This window comes from Cornus florida, unplaced genomic scaffold (assembly GCF_030987335.1).
Source record: "Cornus florida cultivar Cherokee Brave unplaced genomic scaffold, ASM3098733v1 CherokeeBrave_3.0.0_Hap2_Chr05, whole genome shotgun sequence".
Lineage (NCBI taxonomy): Eukaryota > Viridiplantae > Streptophyta > Magnoliopsida > Cornales > Cornaceae > Cornus > Cornus florida.
Genome location: NW_026775575.1, coordinates 14,527,471 through 14,548,150, shown reverse-complemented (window position 1 = coordinate 14,548,150; position 20,680 = coordinate 14,527,471). Strand labels below are relative to the sequence as shown.

The 20,680-nt window shown below is 32.5% G+C and overlaps 1 protein-coding gene across 1 annotated transcript in view; it reads left to right on the top strand.

Moving 5' to 3' along the window:
- Positions 1-12,732: 12,732 nt before the first annotated feature.
- The window catches only part of LOC132306136 (histidine-containing phosphotransfer protein 1-like), a 46,947-nt gene continuing 38,999 nt past the window's right edge, over positions 12,733-20,680 (top strand). Inside the window, exons 1-3 of the mRNA XM_059803382.1 lie at positions 12,733-12,830; positions 15,351-15,481; positions 15,581-15,649. Coding sequence (XP_059659365.1) covers positions 12,771-12,830; positions 15,351-15,481; positions 15,581-15,649 — 260 coding nt within the window. The 5' untranslated portion in view covers positions 12,733-12,770. The remainder of the gene's footprint in view (positions 12,831-15,350; positions 15,482-15,580; positions 15,650-20,680) is intronic.

Genomic DNA, 20,680 nt, shown 5'->3' with positions numbered 1-20,680 from the left:
CTTGAATGTCTATCTTCGATCGATCTAACCTTTATTTCAATCGATTGAAGTTTTTTGATATTATCCCCACCTACCACTTTTGTCTTTTTCCCAAAATATCCCAAAAATATCTCAGACTTGTCCTATTCCAGAAAGGCGCTACCAAGGTTTGATCGATCCAGCCAAGTTTTGATCAATCTGTCCATTCTTCGATCGATCTCATCACAATTCGATCGATCGAACTTCCTCAAATGCAAAATAAAACAGAGTCCAGCTCATTTAAAGATAGCTCGTGGTGCAATCATTGAGAGGACCCTAGTGCACAAGACCTGACCATTTGGTGTAACACTTGAGCTACCTATATAAGGATTTTGAGCCATTTTTGATCATATATTATACACAAGAGAAAAGGAAAGAGCCTAAAGATAAAGAGACATACACTACTTGGGAGTTCTTCTATTCATCTAGGGTTTCCATCAAAGAGAAGATACTTCCTACCATGGAGATTGCCCTTGAGGGTTGGATGACTACATCAATGAGTGGCTAAACATCTTCTTGGGGCTAAAGTTAGCCCTAAGCATGCCTTCTAGATCTTGATGGTTGGTATTTTAAGGGGATTTGTGTTGTAATCATGTCTTGACACTTGATTTATATATGAATCTTATTTTCACAATGATTTGTATTGTTTAATACTTCCAATTGATCATTTCATTCTATCCATATGTCTATTTATGCTATAATAGATGTTCATGTGTTCATCTCTTGGTTTTATGATATTGATACATGTCTATGTGTGTTAATGCTATAAATCTAGAGATTGTCAAGGCATAGTGCTTAAATAGAATACTCTTGTGGTTTGTTTAATGGTTCATACTCATTTCTTGATGGATTATGCCTCTACCTTAGTTTAATTAGTTTAATTTTCATGCCTCTAGCTTAGCTGTAGTGTAGTTGCTTTATTTTCCTAGATGTGAGGACAATCCATGCTTATTGTTTGATGTTCCATACTTATGAATACAAGTAGTAAAATTCTCTAACTTGTTAGTGTGTGATTGTGAGCTTAAAGGAAGGAATAATGGCTTAGTTAGATATATTGTGCTATTCACTACGTGGTCTAGACAATGTATGCTTAATTAGTCAATCCATACTTGTTGATTCAATCATTCACACCTCCTTGTATTGCAACACATATTTCCCCTCATTCGTAACACATTGAGTATCTAGAATGGTGATGTTTAGTGGTGACCTCTAAATCCTAAGAGTCCTCACTCTTGTTCTTTACCCCTTTATTTACTTTAGTTGCTTTATATTGAATTTATCTACATTGTAGTTTAATTAATCAATCGAATCATCTTTTGATCACTTGACCTACTAGTCCGACCTTATTTGCATAAAATTTTGCCCTAGATCCCTTGGGACGATCCTTACTCACCCTAACTATATTAGTAGTTAGAGGAAGTAGTGGCACTTTACAAATTTAAACTTGGCCACTCTATAGCACATTTTAGTTGGTTGCCTACGACACACACCACAAACTGTCATAAAACTAAATGCAAACTGTCCTAAAACTAAATGCAAAAATGGAAAAAATAAAATAAAATAATGCAAATTGGCCAACAAGTAATGACCTGGAACATTAAACAAAGTATGAATAAGAACTCAATGCAAACTGTCATAAAAGTAAATGCAAACTATGAATAGGAGTCCTAAAAGTAAATGCAAACTATGAATAGGAGTCCTAAAAGTAAATGCAAATATGAAGAAAAAAAAAAAAAAAAAAAACCTCCTGTGCATATCACCTAGCAATGCCCCAATAGTCATATAAAGGTAAAGTTCAGACCCTTAAAAAAAATTACATTCCCTTTGCGGAGACTGGATGCTAACTTTCAGAAATCCAAGCTAAAAGGCAGTTAAATTTCCCTCTCCACAATATGTTGGGCTTGTTGGCATATGAAGTATAAAAAAAAAATAATGCAAACTATGAATAGGAGTTCTAAAAGTAAATGCAAATATGAAAAAAAAAAAAAAAAAAAAAAAAAAACCTCCTGTGCATATCACCTAGCAATGCCCCAACAGTCACATAAAGGTAAAGTTCAAACTCTTAAAAAAAAATTACATTCCCTTTGCGGAGACTAGATGCTAACTTTCAAAAATCCAAGCCAAAAGGCAGTTAAATTTCCCTCTCCACAATGTGTTAAGCTTTTTGGCATATGAAAAAAAAATAATAATAAAAATAAAAAATAAAAAAAATAATGCAAACTGTGAACAGGAGTCCTAAAAGTAAATGCAAATATATATATATATATATATCAAAAAAAAAAAAAAACCCCTCATGTGCATATTACCTAGCAATGCCCCAACAGTCACATAAAGGTAAAGTTCAGACCCTTAAAAAAAATTACATTCCCTTTAAGGGTGTACAAAAGAACTGTGGAACCATGAGAACCGAACCGAACCGAACCGTGGGCTTCGGTTCCTGTTCTTACGGTTCCGGTTATCCCGGTTTCAAATTTAGGTACCGTGGGCATACGATTCCGGTTCCGGTTCGTGGGAACCGGTAAGAACCGGAACCGTATATATATATAATTTAATTATATACTAAAGAGTAAACTGTAAAGACACTTAGACACATGAAAAAAAAAGCATGAAAAACATACTTTTTTTAGTTTTTTGCCCTAAATCTCTCACTCTCTCAATCCTCGACGCCACCTCTCAATCTCTCATCTAAACAGACTAACCCTAACTTCCCTAAGCTAACCCTGACCTCCTCTGACCTCTCATCGCCCTCGCCTGAGTCGCCTCATCTCATCTCCTCAATCCTCATTGCCCTCGTCTGCTCTCAAGTCTTATCTCAAGCTTCCTCGTCAATTCAGTCCATATCGCCCTCGCCATCTCAAATTTTATCATTAATCGTCTCCGACATAGACACCTCGTCCCATTACTCAGCAAGTCCTTAATCGATCTGTCACATATGTTGGTTTTTAAACTATTATTTCTATCTATTCCTTTTTTAATATCACTCCTATCTCATATTTCTCATCAGTCATTCGTTAGAATTTCAGAATTTCATATTTCAGAATACAATTCAGTTTATTATTACCATGGATGGGATGTAATATTATATAATTTAGATTATCAGACTTAAGTATCAGTTTTATTTTATGTATTATGTATTTATTTATATTTATATTTTTGATATTGTATTTTGTTAAGTGTTAAGTAATGGAACACTACTAAGTACTGATTCAGGGAACAAGTTGAACAACAGTGTTATAACTTACAATACTACAACAAGAAAAAAAAACCAAACAGTTAACAGTTCTCATATTCAGTTCCGGTTCAGTTCCATACCTATACGGTTTTGGTTCTGGTTCCGGTTCCAACCGGAATCGTAAGGAACCGAACCATGTGCACCCCTAATTCCCTTTGTGGAGACTAGATGCTAACTTTTAGAAATTCAAAAAAAATTTTAATGCATACCTAATACCATCAGTTTTGGCTGTATTGGGTGGCTTATGATAGGAGAGTAGGCAAGTCAACAATTTGAGATTGTGTAACATTAATAACCTGTTAATACAATTTTGACTAAATAATTAGGTCATATCAAAGGCATAAATAATATTATTTAATGCAAATAGGGTGTTTAAGCACAATATATCTCACTAGCTGTGACTAGAACATCTACAAAGTTGGAATTCTCAATGTCAACACTGCCCAATGCACCCCTTCCTTGTGATGTCGGTCAACATTGCCCAATGCACCCCTTCCTTGTGATGTCAGTCCACTGCTACCACTGCCCTTACCACTGCCAAATGCACCCCTTCCTTATGTTGTCAGTCCACTGCTACCACTGTCCTACCATTGCCAAATGCACCCCTTCCTTGTGTTGTCACTCCACTGCTACCACTGCCCCAACCACTGCCAAATGCACCCTGTGTTGTCGCTCCACTGCTACCACTGCCTAATGCACCCCTTCGAATCCCTCTAATATTCCATCTAACAATCCCATCACCTCTCCCTTGTCTAGTCCATGTAGCTCTTCACAACCAATCATATACCTCACCATTGAGTTCCTTTATACTCTGCGTATGTTTCTCAAACTCAGGTCTATTGAATGCATTTGCAGCATTCCACACCATTTGCTTTAACTCCATGCCTGGATATTTCTTCTTAAAGTTCTCATGCAAGTGTCTCACACAAAACCTGTGATCTTGACCACCATCCAAAGATGCAAGTGTGTCCACCAAGCCCTAAAGATAACATATAAAACAATTTCTCTGTTAGCTTTACATATAAACTACATATGAGTACATTTGAACAGAATAACTGAATTGCTTCAAAAAAATAAATAACAAATTTACCTTCGGTCTGTCTGAAATCCAGGTTATTGCTTTGTGGGGACTAATAATAGCTATCAACTCCTCTATGAACCAATTCCAGCTGTCCTTAGTCTCTGCTTCAACAACAGCAAGTGCAATGGGATAAAAACTACTGTCCCATCTCTACCAACAGCACTAAGCAGAATCTGATTATAAGGAGTCTTCAAAAAACACCCATCCAATCCAATGAAAGGCCTACAACCCTCCTTAAACCCCCTCCACATTACATTTAAAGAGAAAAATACTCTCTCCAATCTTATTGACATCCTATTAGGCTCCAACTTTGCCTTTACCTTGCAAACACTACCACGATTTGTCTTCATTCCAGGGGTAAAATATTCTCTAATTTTGGAAAACTGGTCCTCATGGTGACCTTCAATAATCTGCAAGGCCTTCCTCTTTGCCCTCATCACTTTGAACCTAGACACTTCAATCTCCAAGTTATCAGCAACATGGTGTTGGATACCATCATTTTTCCATTCAGGTAGCTTACTAAATTTGTGCACATACTTCTTTACAATGTAGGTGGAAGTTGCTTGCCTATTTATCTCAGCTTCAGGGCAATCAGGATCATGAGGTTTAATTGTACTTAGCTCAAAGCTGTCATTTCCTCTCAAAGAGCTATGTATCCTCCATCCACATCCATTCACACATATAGCAGTGACCCTTATTCTTTCATTCTTCTTAAACCTTATGTTATACCTGTTAGCAATAGCATGCTCTCTCAAAATAGCTTTAAATTCTTTAGCATTGGCAAACTTCATGCCTATAACCAATTCTTTGTTCCTCTCATCCCTTGCAATTTTGGTTTTTGGTTGTCTAGGTACACTATTAATCTCTTCATCATCAGATGCACTGTGAATACTCCATAACTCATCATTTGGTGCATACAGGGACACATAATCCAATTCCTCATCATCCACTTCAATATTACCAAACTCATCTTTCTCAGCATTCTGATTTTCAGCATTGCCATCACGGTCAGCATTCTCATTCTTAGCATTTTGATTTTCAGCAATGCTATCACTGTCAACATTCTGATTTTCAACACTGAAAATACTGTCATTATTAGTGTTAACTTCTTCTTCGACTGATCTAACAGGTTCATTATCCTCTTCATTTGGCTTATTGACATAAATGTGGATCAGTGGAATATTTTTGTATGTCTCAAACATAGCCATCATTCTTAGGTCATTAAAAACTTGTAATAAATGCCTATGGATAGGATCCATGTAGAAAATCTTGCTGTGTGCATTAAAAGAAGGCTTTTAAGCATGCTTTGAAGTTCAATATATGACATTGTATCACTGACCACATTATTAACAACTCCTAGTCACCTCCAACATACTTGTTACACTTGTCGAAATTGCCCGAATGATATGCAGATGAATTAAATGACTTGTCTTGATCTACTAAATAGTTACAAAGTACACAACACCACTAACAATGAGTAAAACTCTGAAACTATCCATGCATATCAGAGCGGGATCTATAGATCTGTCATACAATATGTATGACATGGACACTAAAAAACATAGTTAGTATACATGTACAATAAAGAACAATGTGGATATTAAAAAACAATATAGTTATTATAGACATGCAATATTAAAGTCAGTACACATGTATAATAAAGAATAATGTATAGCAATAAACAATAAAGTCGCAGAGTTTTTGGAATAATTATTCAAATACAAGAACAAAAAAATCTAACTTTTTAGGCTATGGGGTCCACCATTATGAGAACCAACAACTCTTAACCACACAAACAAACAACATAAACATATAAAATGCCAAAAATGTATTGAATGAAGATAGAAATAGCCATTTTGACAACTTATAGTAAAAATATATATAAAAAAATAATCTGCCATGCTAGGGACCACAAAAGCAATCAATCTGTTATGCTATGGACCACAAAAGCAATCAGAACAAAATCTGAAACAAAAACCCTAACAAAAAAGGGAAAAAAAGCACTGTAATATGGATCACAAAATCAATCATTTGTATCAAATGAATACAAATTTAGCCTTTTGGACAAACCACTGTAATATGGATCACAAAATCAATCATTTGTTATAAAGTCAAAAGGAAAAAAACAGAGTCGTAGCATTCAATCAGTCAATTACAAAATAAAAAAAATAAAAGCTTAACTTTGTAGACATACTATAGAGAGAAAAAAGAGATATATAGAAATACTAACATATATCACATATATTATAACTCTAATAGAGAAAACAAATCCTAACAAAGATGAAAAAAAAGCTTAACAGAGAAGGAAATAAAATCCTAACAAAGAAGAAAAGAAACCCTAACAGATAAGGAAATTAAAATCCTTACCGAGAGAAGAAAAAAAAAAAAAAAAAAAACTATGTAATTGGTAATATAGAAATTTAAATCAACAAATCACATGGACATAAATAAAATAGAAAGATAAATAAGGGTACAAAGAACTTACATTCAGGTTTCGCACAAGGACACGAACCAACTTTCAATCTTTAAACGATTTATACGTTTGGGGTTAATGGAACTTAAGGCTAGGGTTTTTGGTTTGCAATGGAAAATCGTGATCACGATCGTAAAGTGTAATACCCTGATATTTTAAAGGATTTATTAATATAATTTATTTACTTTTATTTTATTTTAATGATTTGTTTGATTTAATTGAAATTAATTGGTTTTATTTTATTTTTAAATGATTTGTTTTATTTAAATTGAGTGCTTAGATTAATTATCTTGTTTTAATTAACTTATACTTCATAATTGATATGATGATTGTTGTGTGTGTGTTTGATTATTGATTGAATTATTGATATGTTGATTTTATTAGTATGGTATGACTTAATTGTAATTTCTTATTTTGTTTAAGTACTTCATGTAATTAGTTATTTTAATTTAAGTATTTATTTAATTATTTGATTTAGTTAAATTAATTGGTTTTGTTCTTTAGGGGAAGTTGGATCAAAAGATGTGGTCTTGGGCTTATATGAAGCCTTATTGGGTTAATTAATAAAGGCCCATGGTTATTTGATTATTTAAATGATCATTTTTTTTGTACAATTATAAATATAATTAATTAATAAGTGTTATGGAAGGATATATATATATATATATATATATATATATATATATATATATGTATGTTTATAGATATATATTATTTAAAGATTATTATTTTAATTTATAGTCCTAGTTGGAATAGGATTTGGATTTTAATGTAGATAAATATACACATAAGGCTTTAGGGCTAAAAGTTTACACTTAAAAAAAAAAAGAGAAGTAGAAAGAGAAGATGAGAAGGCTGACAAAGAGGAAACCGGATTAGAGAAAGAAGATGCTGAAATTGGAAAAAACAATTAAAGCGTGAAACGTCGGTTTCGTTTCGAAATCTTTAGACAAGTTCTTTTCTAACTCTCCTCTTAGGACCCATAAATTTATCACCTTGAATATCAATGTTAATATTAAATTTATTTGTTTAAAAATCATGGTTAGATCGGATTAGTTAAAAGCATAAATTATTATAATTGATCTTTTTAAATTTTGGATTTTAAATTGATATATATTAGGTGTTGTATATATATTTTAAAATCAATGTATAGGTAGATTTGTGACCCAAGAGGATTAATTAGGGTTTCTATATTTTCTGGTATTTTTCTAGAATTTTTTTGTATTTTTTTATATTTTTCTGAAATTAATAAGATTCATTTTTCTATTAATTGTTTGAAAATTTACATTATATATATATATAATATATGGTTTATATATATATATATATATATATATATATATACACACACGTTGGGGAATTCGGCTCTTCCAATAAGGGGTGCGCTACTATGTGGCGTGGCATACAGCACTACAGTGCGCTCAAAATCAGGACCTTAGGATGAACTTGATAATCAAAGGAAGATTCAGTGTGGTGCGGTGCATGGAGTGAGGGTGCGGACGATGATCTGAGCCGTTGGATGAAGTGGATTAGTATAGGATAATCCAGTGCATCGCGGCGCATGGAGATCGGATGCGCGTATGTATCTAGACCGTAGATGAGGTTTGGTCAACAGAAATTGATCCGCTATGGGTGAGTGCACCAAAACACAAAAGGACAACTAGTTAGAAGGTGTCACATCAGCCAGAGGAATAATCAAGCACGTGGGCAGCGCATAAGAGCGAGCGTGGGCGCGTGAAGGCACGTGGCTGTTTGTGGTTGCGCGTGCAGCAAGTGTAGGAACATTTGGCGGCGCGTGGGGGCGCGTGTGGACGTGTTTGGGGTTCCGGAAAGTTGCTGTGGAGTCCAGTAATGTCCCAGAGTTGATTTCAAGTTTATAAATGTTGAAATTAATTATTAGAGGATGTATTTTAGGTGTTTGAGGGTTATAGGATGCTACTACGATAATTAGTTGCATTTGATTAGCGTAATTATAAGTAATTAATATATTAATTATGGAAGGAAGTGTACATTTATATATATATTTATTATTTATTTATATATATATATATGTGTGTGTGTGTATATGTTTTAAATAATTAAGAATTATTATGGAATGTAATATACATATATATATATATTGTATAATATATGTGTTTGTATATATATATCATTTAAGATGATTAATATTATCATTCTTATTTGGTATATCTTGATAGGTTGATTATATATTTATTATATATATATATATATATATGTGTGTGTGTGTGTGTGTGTATATGTTTTAAATAATTAAGAATTATTATGGAATGTAATATACATATATATATATTGTATAATATATGTGTTTGTATATATATATCATTTAAGATGATTAATATTATCATTCTTATTTGGTATATCTTGATAGGTTGATTATATATTTATTATTTATACATATATATATGTGTGTGTGTGTGTGTGTATATGTTTTAAATAATTAAGAATGATTATGGAATGTAATATACATATATATATATATATATTGTATAGTATATGTGTTTGTATATATATATCATTTAAGATGATTAATATTATCATTCTTCTTTGGTATATCTTGATAGGTTGATTATTAAATTAATGATATGCGTATAATATGCATGAGATGGCTATGTATGATTTAGTGTATTGTTAATTTTAAAGTTGATTCATGGTTAAAGAGTAGGCATGGATGAATTGCCAAAGGATTAAATATATTAACTAAATATTTGTTTGAATAGAATACATACATGGGAAGCATGGATGAGTTGCTAATTAACTGTATGAATAAATATACTTATGGAAGTATGGTTGAATTGCCAAAGTATAAATAAATATACTTAAGGAGGCATGGTTGAGTTGCCAATATATAAATAAATATATTTATAATTACATGGTTGATTTGCCAAAGCGTAATTAAATTGCTATATGTTAGATGATTAAAACTTCATCTATGACTATTGTATTTATAGGTTGGATTAGAACTAGATATTCTTAAATTAGAATAATCTAGTAATTACAGGTTAGTATATTATTTTATGTGTATTAATAAAATAATATTGGTGGAGAAATGGATGAATTGTCAAAGCTTAGATATTGGCTGTGTGATTTAAATAATTAAATCATTATTGAGTTGGATTAAATATAATATTATTTAATTATATTGTTTAAATGTTTAATTACTTGTCTAGGACGGGATGGAAATTAAGGAATTTTTCTTTAAAAGAAATGGTGAATTGGTTTAGGAATGATCATTATTTAATCATTGTTTTAATGGATTTAGGAAATTAATGAACCTAATAATAAATGTGGTTGTTGTATTATATATAATTATTTATATATATACGTATCATTGTATATTAAATATAAAAACGTTATTAGGTTTGGTTTTGATCAGAAATGATCTGCTTATTAGTTTTCAGAGGCCTGATAGGGAGAGCTTGCTCATAGGGTTTAACCCGCGATTTGTTTTTCAGGTTATTAGAAGTTCAAGTCTCAAGGTTGAGGATCCGCAGCTGGAGGACTTATCCAGTCTTTCTTCTTACTCAATGTAGGATATTTTTCTTATTGTTAGATGATAGACTTAATTTAGAGTTCACCGGATTATTGGAATATGTGATCAGGGGTCCTTAATTTACAAGATTCCCGAGTTGTAACTTTTGGAGAATTATTAATGAAATTTGTATGTAATAGATTTTCCTTCAGCGAGTTATTTATTTATTTATTTTATTATTCATCTTTGTATTATGTGCTTGTTTAAATACTTTAATTGTTTTGATATCCCTTAATTTTGTGCGCTGATTTGATCAACCCGTGTTCCGAAATTAGGGGTTATCACATAAGGGTTCTGGTTTATCTCTACAGAACGCGACCCCTCCTTGTGATGATGAGAATAGATCTAGGGTTTCTGGTATCTCTCTCAACAATGTGAGGTTGCGATTGCAACCGGCTAGGGTTTGTGGTTTGTGGTCGCTCTCTCAAGAACGCGAGGCAGTGATGATGTGGAATGATTTAAAGTTTTAATGAAAATGGGTGTGCAGCTTACAAAACGACGTCATTGCTTTACTATCCTTTTTGGTCTTTTTACAAAAAAATTTATTTTTATATATTTAATAAAATGCTTTAGTAAGGGTACTTTGGTCAATTTAAGTTTTAAATGTGTGAGGAGGACTTAATTGTACCAAATTGAAACTTGAGGGGTGTTTTTTGCACGTGAGTGATGTGATATGGACTCTAAGCATACTTTAGGAGTGTTTTTTGCACTTGACCCTTTTAATTGAGAGTAAATCAAAATCTAAGGATAGATCAGAGACAATAGTTGTAAATTGACGTCACATAATCTAAAGGTTGTAACGACTTTAACCTCCACAAACTTTATATATGAATAATTTTTCAAAATTTTTTTTGCAATAGATGACCATTAAGAAAAGCGCTACTTAAATATTTTTCAAATTTTTTTTTGCAATAGATGACCATTAAGAAAAGCGCTACTTAAAGAAAATTCTATGTCACCAATTTCAACTTGGAAAAATTACAACATCAAGTATAATTTCAAACTTTATTGATTTATCTCATGAAGGATCTCAAGTGAGTTGTAACTTGAGACAATCTTGGTTTGTGTTTAACTATCTTGATTTCTTTTAAATGCAATTTCAAAATGCTCATCACCTCATTAAGATGCTTCTTCATTTCAAAAAGTCGGTCTTGAGTAAGGTGTTGTTTCATAAAATTAAAAAATTGAGTATGAAAATAAGAGCTGAAATTTAAGTGTTAGAAGTTTTTAATTGGTAAATAAAAAATAAATATTTTTGATATATTTTTAAATTTTCAGGATTCAGCATTAATTTAATAATAAGTGATGTCACCATTATTTAAAAATTTTCCTTACCTTTTCCTTTTCAGTCATATTCAAATTGTGTTACCAAACACACTTAATCCTGAATGAATTAAGTGCTAATTCTTAATAAATTCAATAGAAACATTACCAATAAATGTCAATCAACGCTTTCTTATATTTTTCAAAGTACTTATTTTTCTCATACTACTCATTCCTAGTTGATTCCATCATTATAATAAAATGACAGTTATAGACAACTACCAAACAATCTTGTAGCATATAATTGTTAATTGAGAGTTAACGAGGATCTAAGTATAGAACATGGACATTAGTTGTAAATTGACGTCACATAATCTAAAAGTTATAACGACTTTAATCTTCACAAACTTTTTATGTGAATATTTTTTTAAAAGATTATTTGTAAACAAAACGATTGATGATCAAGAAAAGCGTTATCTAAAAACAATAGTGTTTTATCAATTTTAACTTAAAAAATAACTACATAGAGTATAAATTCAAACTTGATTTGAGTATCTTACAAAAGATCTCAAGTGAGTTGCAACTTGAGATAATCTTTATTTGTGTTTAACTATCTTGATTTCTTTTAAATAGAATTTCAAAATGCTCATATCGCCTCATTAAGATGCTTCTTAATTTCAAAAAGTCGTCTTGAGTAACTCTTTATTAGAACAAGTCATTAACCATATAGGAGCAATGCATTTTAATAATATTCTGTTAGTTGAAATAATAACAAAATTATATGTCATATTATTTTGTATGTAAATTCTGATTAGAAATTATGTTTTCAATAAAAAAAATGTTTTTCAAGTTAAAATTCTCAAGAACTGAAATTTAGATCATTAAGAAAAAAACTGCATTGGTGTAAAATCGTTGGGTTTAAAGAAGGGAGCCTAGTTTTACAAAATTTGTATGAGGATCCCCAGGGGCAAAATTGGCAAAGCAAATGATCCACAGGTCCTTTCGGTTGCCTGTTACTACTGCTGCCAAGTGACAAGAGTAGGGCCACTTCACATTCCGGAAAAGCCATATAAAACCCCTCACTGTTACTCATCACCTCCACTCATGCAAGCGTATCTCTCTCTTTGCAACTCTCCTCCCTTCTCTCTCTAAAATGTCTTTGGCTATTCAGAAAGAACGGCTTCGCCGTTTAGTTCAGGCGATGTACATTGAGGTAACATGTTATTTCTTCTTCACTTCGATTCTGATTCACTTATCTGAAATTTTTTAAGGTTATGTTTTTGATTCTGCTGAGACAACACTCTCTGATGCTTGAATCGCTCGTTCATTATGATTATGCATTTTGATTTTTGTTTCCGAAATCATCTCAAAGGCTTCTTGGCGATTGAAGCGATATCTGATCATTTGTTGTGATCGTTTTTTAAGTGTTCATGGTGATATGGCTTTTTTATTTTGATTTTTGATTTTTCTCTTTTTCGGTTTCTTATTGTTATTGATTCTTCAAAGCAAACGATGTGCGTGTTTAATTTTAGAAACACTCTATTTTCGTTCTTGTTTAAGATGGAGTCTAACCCTTGGTTTTCGGCGGGGAAGATGAAGAATAAGGAAAATAAAGAGAATTAAATCAGACCCTGATCATGAATTATGTCTCTTGTTGTTTTGATTTCCAAGAAGTAAAAAATCAATTCAACTAAGCCAGCTAGCTGAATCATCGGATTATTTATTTATTTATTTTTTTACATGAAAGAAATTAAGATTCAAAACTTCAATTTCTAGTCCCCCACAAAAAAGAAAAAAAAGCTTGATTTTGTTTTATTTTCGTTCATGCAAAAAGTTTGTTGCTTTTTTATTTTTTTGTTTTTAGTTTATTGATTTTTTAATTTTTTTTTGGAGGAGGGGGGTTTCTTGCCAATTTACATGACATATAATCATGTTTCACTAGTATGTGTCTATTGCGGACGATTTATGCATTTTCTTTGGTTCATCTTGTTTTAGATTCTTCAAACAAAAGGTTAGCTTGTTGATTTTTCAATCTTTCAGGAAAAACAAATTTATATATTTGTAAAGCTATATCTCTCTTATATGTTTAGATCAGACCCTAACATTCCTTCTGGTTGAGGACCAAATGGAGAAAATGAAAAGATTGAGGGAAAATTTTTCATTCAGAGATGCAAAAAGTTTAGATTATTTACATTTTCCTGAAAAAAAGCTCCTTTTGCTCCAATTTCATTATGTATTTGAATTTTTTTTTTATTTTGAAATCATTTGGAGATTTCTTTGCAATTTGAAGAAATCCGGTCATGTTTTAGTAAAACGAGTCTCTTGGTGTTGACATAGTTTTTTGCATTTCATGTTCTCTTTGATTTGTTAACATTTAGTTTCAGTAGAACTAAAGATTTTTCTGTTGATTTTTCAGTACATTTGGTTTCATTTTTTAAAGTTATGTTGCTCACATGTGTTCAGATGTAACCCTAAAATTCCATTTGGTTAGTGGGAGAAAATGGTGGTGACTCCATTTGTTTTAGCTGTTTTGATTTCCAATAAGTAACAAAATGAACACTTCAATTTCATTCTTTTAAGCTATGTTTTTTTGTCAGTTTAGACCAGACCTAAACATTCTCTTTGTTTTCAAAGAAAAATGGAGGAAAAGAAAAGAAAAAAGCAACAATAAAAAGAGAGAAGACAATTTTTCTTTGAGTAGTGATACTCACACTGCTACTTGCAGTGAATTGCCTAACCGAACAATTTTTAATTGGTTATTTATACCAAATACAATTAAGTGGAGGGCTCCACTTTCTTATTTGTTGCATAATTGACCAATTACAAGAGTAGGTCTAGCAATTCACTGCAACTATTCGTGCAAGAATCATTTTCCTTTTTCTTTTTTCCTTTTTAGGTAACTGAACAGAAGACAAATTTTCTTCATTTATTTTTTATTTTTTTTAATTTCCATGATGTAACAAAAGCTTATTTTTTTTCTTTTGATAAGTCATGATGTAACAAAAGCTTATTAATGAAGTCAAGTAGTTGTGCCATGCTCTTCTGAGGAGTGGTTTTTGTTTCTCATTAGTCCTACTTAATGAAAAATCTAATGTTTTTTTCTTTGATTTTGTAGCAATTTTCCATAAAAAATAAAAAAAATAAAAGACTTCTGTTTTGCTCAGTTTTGTTTATTTAACTGAAAAATATATTTACTAATAATTAAATGCTATCTGATACTGTTTGAAGGTTAGTCATCTTTGTTGATTCAGCCATTCTTTTTTTATTTATTTATTTTTTCCTTCAAATTTTCTTTAATATATATATATATATATATATATATATATATATATATATATAAATATAGATTTTCTAAAGCCAAGGATGTATGGGTCAATTTTTATCTTACACTTACTCATTTTTTATTCTTGTTAAACCAGCTTTTGTATCTTTGTTTAGATTAAGCCCTTCCCTATCTGTTTGTTGATAAATGAAGGAAAAGAAAGGAAAATAAAAATGTGACTCTGGTACCTCTGTGATTTTGGTTATTTAGGAAAGCTCTTAGTCTTATTGCTTCCTAATATTCTCAACTTTTATTTCATCTTTTTCCTACGTTCTCTGAGTAATAAATGGAGCATAAGCTCAAGGCCATTTTCAATAATTGAGATTTTATGATTTCTGATGGAATACTATAATTACTATTTAAAGAGAGTGCTGAGTGGGTAATGATGTGTATCGGTCTCATACCTTGCAGGGAATTGTTAATGCTGCCTTCTGTGAGTTGCAATCAATGAAGGAAGTTATACAACCTGACTTTGTTGTGCGAGCAATCACTCTGTACTGCTTAGCAGCCCAAAACCTGTTTTCCCTTCTCACCAGTCAGCTGTAATTCAAACTGATCAACCTTTGTAATGGAGTTTCAATTGCATGGGAGGTTTTTTATAATCTTTGACCCCATTGTGACCTGTTTTTGTATCTTTACAGTGATCAAACTGACATTGACTTCTATCAAGTACAAGTTTATGCTCGTGATCTGCTTGAAAGAAGCAGCAGGTATAGTAGTGGTTTTTTCTTTTTATTTGGTAAATTACCCTGACCTCCCTTGAGGTTTGAGTTAATCATTGTGAGATTAAACTTAACACAAAAATACCTGTGACAGCCCCTGTCAGACTTAACAGTGTTAACTTTAATAATAGTTACATGTTCATTTACTATTTTACCCTCAATATTATTATATACAAGATTATCAAGTTCTTAAGAATATAATTATGGATGCACCCTTTCTCAATACCTTTATTCTTCTTTTAATACTCCTATATTTCTTTCTCTAAAATTTCCGCAATTTCATCTCCTCTCCCTCCATCACAACCACCGTAATCCCCATTCACTTTCTCTCTCTCCAGTGCTGCCACCACTGCTACTGCCATCGCCATGATTACAGATTCCCCCATCACCTCTCTTTCTAACCACCACTGCCTCTTCTCTCACTTGGTTATCTCATTACCCCACCTCCATGACCACCACTCCCTCCCTTGTCTCTCCACTGCAAATACCATCATTACTCCAGTGAGCTCTGTAACTCACTTTCGCAATAATCACATCCTCCGACTCCTACTGTCTCTCTCAAAAATTCAAAATTATAATTTCTCTTATTTCTTCATTTTTTTCCCTTTAAAAAGAATACCCAATTCCACTATTAATCACCCTCTCCACAACTTTCTCTCCCAAAATCTTCTCTTCTTTCTTCTCTTTTCCTTCTTGACAAAACCATCTAACGACATTTTCGTCCACTGTTTGCCACCACAGTTTACTATACTCTCTCTCTCTCTCTCTCTCTGCACCCTCATATTTTCTCTCTCACTTTCCCTCTCTCACAACATACAGTGGAAGTAGATCATTGAGTGTTCTGGGATGGCGTTGGTGGGATTGGGATTTGGAACTACGACGGTGGGAAGAGGTGATCGATTCTGGTTCGGTTTTCAAATTTCATCCGAACCATTTTCATATAATATGTATATTATATAAATATTTGTATCTATATACATATGTTGTAATACATGTGTCAAACTAAATAGTTTTTATTTTCCTGTTATATGTTCGATATAATAAAATCTGGAAAAGGAAATTATATTTATATATACTTTTTTCCTAGTTGGTACTCACACACCCTCCGTCCAAGGAATTGTTTGCACCTAGCAGGAATAATTATATTTATATATTGTATATATACTTCACAAAATTTTCTCAGTTTTTAATTAAATTCATATTTAATGTCTAATAAATATATATAATTTCTATTTATGTATTTAATAGAAAAAAACAAATATTGATTATGTGAATTTGGGGTAACTTTCCTCTTTAAAATTTGCAGTAGAGGGTAGAACTGCGATTTTAAAAAGATGAGCAAAGGCTCTTAAAGTCTTTTATCAAATAAGGGTAAAATTGCCATTAACAAAAATGTCTATAACGGACTAGATGGTTTGTTAACTGTAGGGGAGGTAACAGAAAATTAATAAAACTTTAGGGGAGGTTGACTACCATGTTTTTTAAGGTTTCATCTGGGAGTGATTTACTAACACCTCTGGGGAGATGAGAGTAATTATCCTTTTTATTTTCATTCCTTGAGTTTTTAACTAAGCAATTTACAAGTACTTTTACACTTATTAAGGTATTCCTGTGCATGTACTAACCTAAAGGCTTCACTTTAAACTTAGAAGCATATCTTGTAATGATTTCTTCTTTGTTTTTAAACATTAATCAGAGTGTCCAATTCCATTGATGATCCATCAACCCAAGTGTGAAGTTGCCTTCTGTACTTGAGTGAATGTTTTAAGATAGGGTTTTTCCTTACAAGCAACATGATAGCATTTTTTAATTTTTGATATGTAAGTGAGGATTTTATAACAACAAAGAGGCAGCATCCATATAGCCATTACAGAGGGCATACCCTCCAAAATACAATGGGTCATGGAAACTCCAAAACCACCAAATCAATAACAACCAGACTGGGGACACATAATATGATACATTTTTGTTAGGCGCTGCTGGGCAGCTAGATGGGGTGGCGATGTCATTTCCGGCTATGGTCTTCCACTTATTTAACATTAAAGTTTTGTCACAGGTCTAATTATATAAGGAATACATTATGAGGGTAGATATTTTCCCTCATTTACAATGAAGTTCAAAGTGGAAATTTTGAACCTTTAGACACTGACACGCATCCAAAACCACGGTTCTACTATTACCTTGATATTATTTTTATTAGTTGGTAAAAATTTATATGCTTCTTTCAGATGGAGATTTTGGTAATACTCCAATCAAGGAAAACCATCTAGGAATAACAGCTCATCATAATGCAGCTTTAGAACTTCTAAAGTCCTAGTTGGCTTTGCTTGTTTAGTTGTCACCAAATTCTTTTAAATAATTTTCTGTTTCTTTTATTATTGTTGTAAATTTATTGCAACTGGTCCGAAAATCTGCAATAGGATGGATGATGTGAATTTCCAACTGGTTTCTCCATGGTGATTGTCAGTCAGTGCAGCAACAAATTGTTAAGTGATATTAAAAGTCATACTAGGAGGCTGTATTGTATATTATAATCCTACAAGCCAGGAATAACTGCTCATCATATGCTTTTTTAAAATTTACAATCTTAAGTAGCTCTGCATTATTGGGGTGTGATCGAATTTTTGGTAACTGTTACTACATCAGTGTTGAATTTATTGCAATTAGTTCAAAAAGGCACAATAGATAATTGTTTTAATTTTCCACTTGGATTATTCACTATGATTTTAAGCTATGTTATATGGACTCTTCAAAAGTAAGTGATGTATCCTAGTCGGACACACAATATTCAAACATGGGTTTGGGATATGTGTGACACTATTGGTTGGGCATGCACCTAAAAAACATATCCAATAATTCAATTTTATTATATTATTGTTTCAAAACAAGTGAAATTCCTATATTGGAAAGAATGTTTGCATAAAGGTATAATTTTACTCTAAAAAATAAAAATAGTAAATAATGTGAATAGTTAGCAGTGTCCTTCTGAACGTGGATTTCGATATGCAGATATATACCCATACCCGACACATGTAACCGAGTCCATATAAAATAGATTTTAAGTCCAGTTGTTTTTAAAATGTGTCAAAGGGTGTGGTAACATCCGGAGAATGAGATTATATTGTTACATATCTCATGTTATACCCTAAATTGGCTATTTTAGTTTTATCTAGTGATAATGGTATAATTGATTCAACATTGCCCACACCATTTTACAGCTTGCCTTTTTCTTTTTCTTATTCATTTATGCCTTTTTGACAGGTTTCTTTATTTAATGTATACAACATTTGTGGAAATACAAGTTACTGGAAAATATTGAAAGCTTTTTTCACAGACTTGCTAATGCCCATAGAAGGAGTAATCACATAGGGCGTATTCGGGTGGCTGGTATGGAGTTGTGGAGGGAGGAAGAGGTGCGTAATGGGATCGTTTATTTTTATGAGAAGCTTTACACCGAGCCGTTAGCTTGGAGACCCAGGCTTGATGGCCTCCATTTTGAGGCTATTTCTGAGTTGGATAGAGATGGGCTTAAGATTCATTTTTTTGAAGAGGAAGTTCTAAAGGCTTTATCAAGTTGCAATGGGGACAAAGCTCCGGGGCCTGATGGATTTACTATGTGGTTTTTGATGGAAAGTTGGGCGGTGGTGAGAAACGAGGTGATGGGTACATTTTAGGAGTTTCATTCTACTGGCGTCTTTGAGAAGTCGTTAAATGCCTCATTCATTGCCCTTATCCCTAAGAAGGGTGGTGCTTCTGACATTAAAGATTTCAAACCAATTAGCCTAGTGGGCTGCATTTACAAGCTCATGGCCAAGGTTCTTGCTTTTAGGATGGGGGATGTCATAGATGGGATTATTTTGGACCCCAGAACGCTTTTCTCGGAGGACAGCAAATACTAGATTCAGTTCTTATTGTAGGCGAATGTGTGGATTCCAGACTGCGAAGTGGTGTGCCAGGAGTCTTATGCAAACTAGACATTGAAAAAGCTTATGATCATGTGAATTAGAACTTCCTGCTGTACTTTAGATAATGAGGTTTGGAAGTTGATGGAGGAAATGGATAGAGACATGTCTTTTGTCTGTAATGTTCTCTGTTCTTGTGATTGGGTCTTCTGTTGGTTTCTTTGGGTGTTCTCGGGGTCTAAGACTGTGAGTTGTGCGCAGCGGAATGGTTGTGGAATATAATATGGATAATTAACCTAGAAGGATGGTGAATAGATATAACTTGCTCCTTTATCCAGTTTTTACTTATTTTAATTTTACCGAAATAAAGCTAAAATCAAACCACAAAACAAAAATAAAGTGCAAGTAAAGTAAATACGGTTTGAGAGATGACACCAGGATTTTTTAGCGAGGATTGGTAGAATAGACCAATTGTTGCGGGAAAAACCTCGTGGACTGTGCAGTCCAGAGAAACACAATTCACTATGTTTGAAGCAAAGTACATCGAACTTTAACTCAGGTTCACACCTTATCGTTTTACCAAAAATCAATCGCTGATAATCCCTGGCTTTGCGACTCCCTCGTCCAATAGCTCTCGAGCTCAGGCTTACTCTTTATCTCTGTAGAAGAGTTGCATGTAGATCAAACAACACTCCACGAATGCTTTGACCCCTTCAAAGTGTGATCGCTTCACCCCTTTTCTTTAAGATCTGAATTTGATGAAGAACGAATGAATTTTGCTTTTCGGAATTTCTGAATCTTCAATTATTCTCCAATTCCGATGAGATAGAGAACAACATTCCTAAATCACTCTTATGTTTATGCGTGTGGTCTCAAAAATAAAATTAGAAAAATCAGATTGATTTTCTGAATAAAAACATCTCTCAAAAGGCTCTCAATTAGATCTAAATTTTGTATGCAAAAGCCATGAAATCCTAATCGAGAAAATGTGTTTTTATAGACTTTTGAAAACCTAATTGTACTTAGAAAACAAGTCAATTTCGTGCATAGGATTTTGGAATGAAGTCTAGACCAAAAAGGAATCAAAATAAACCAGGAAACTAAAGTTACGAAAGCA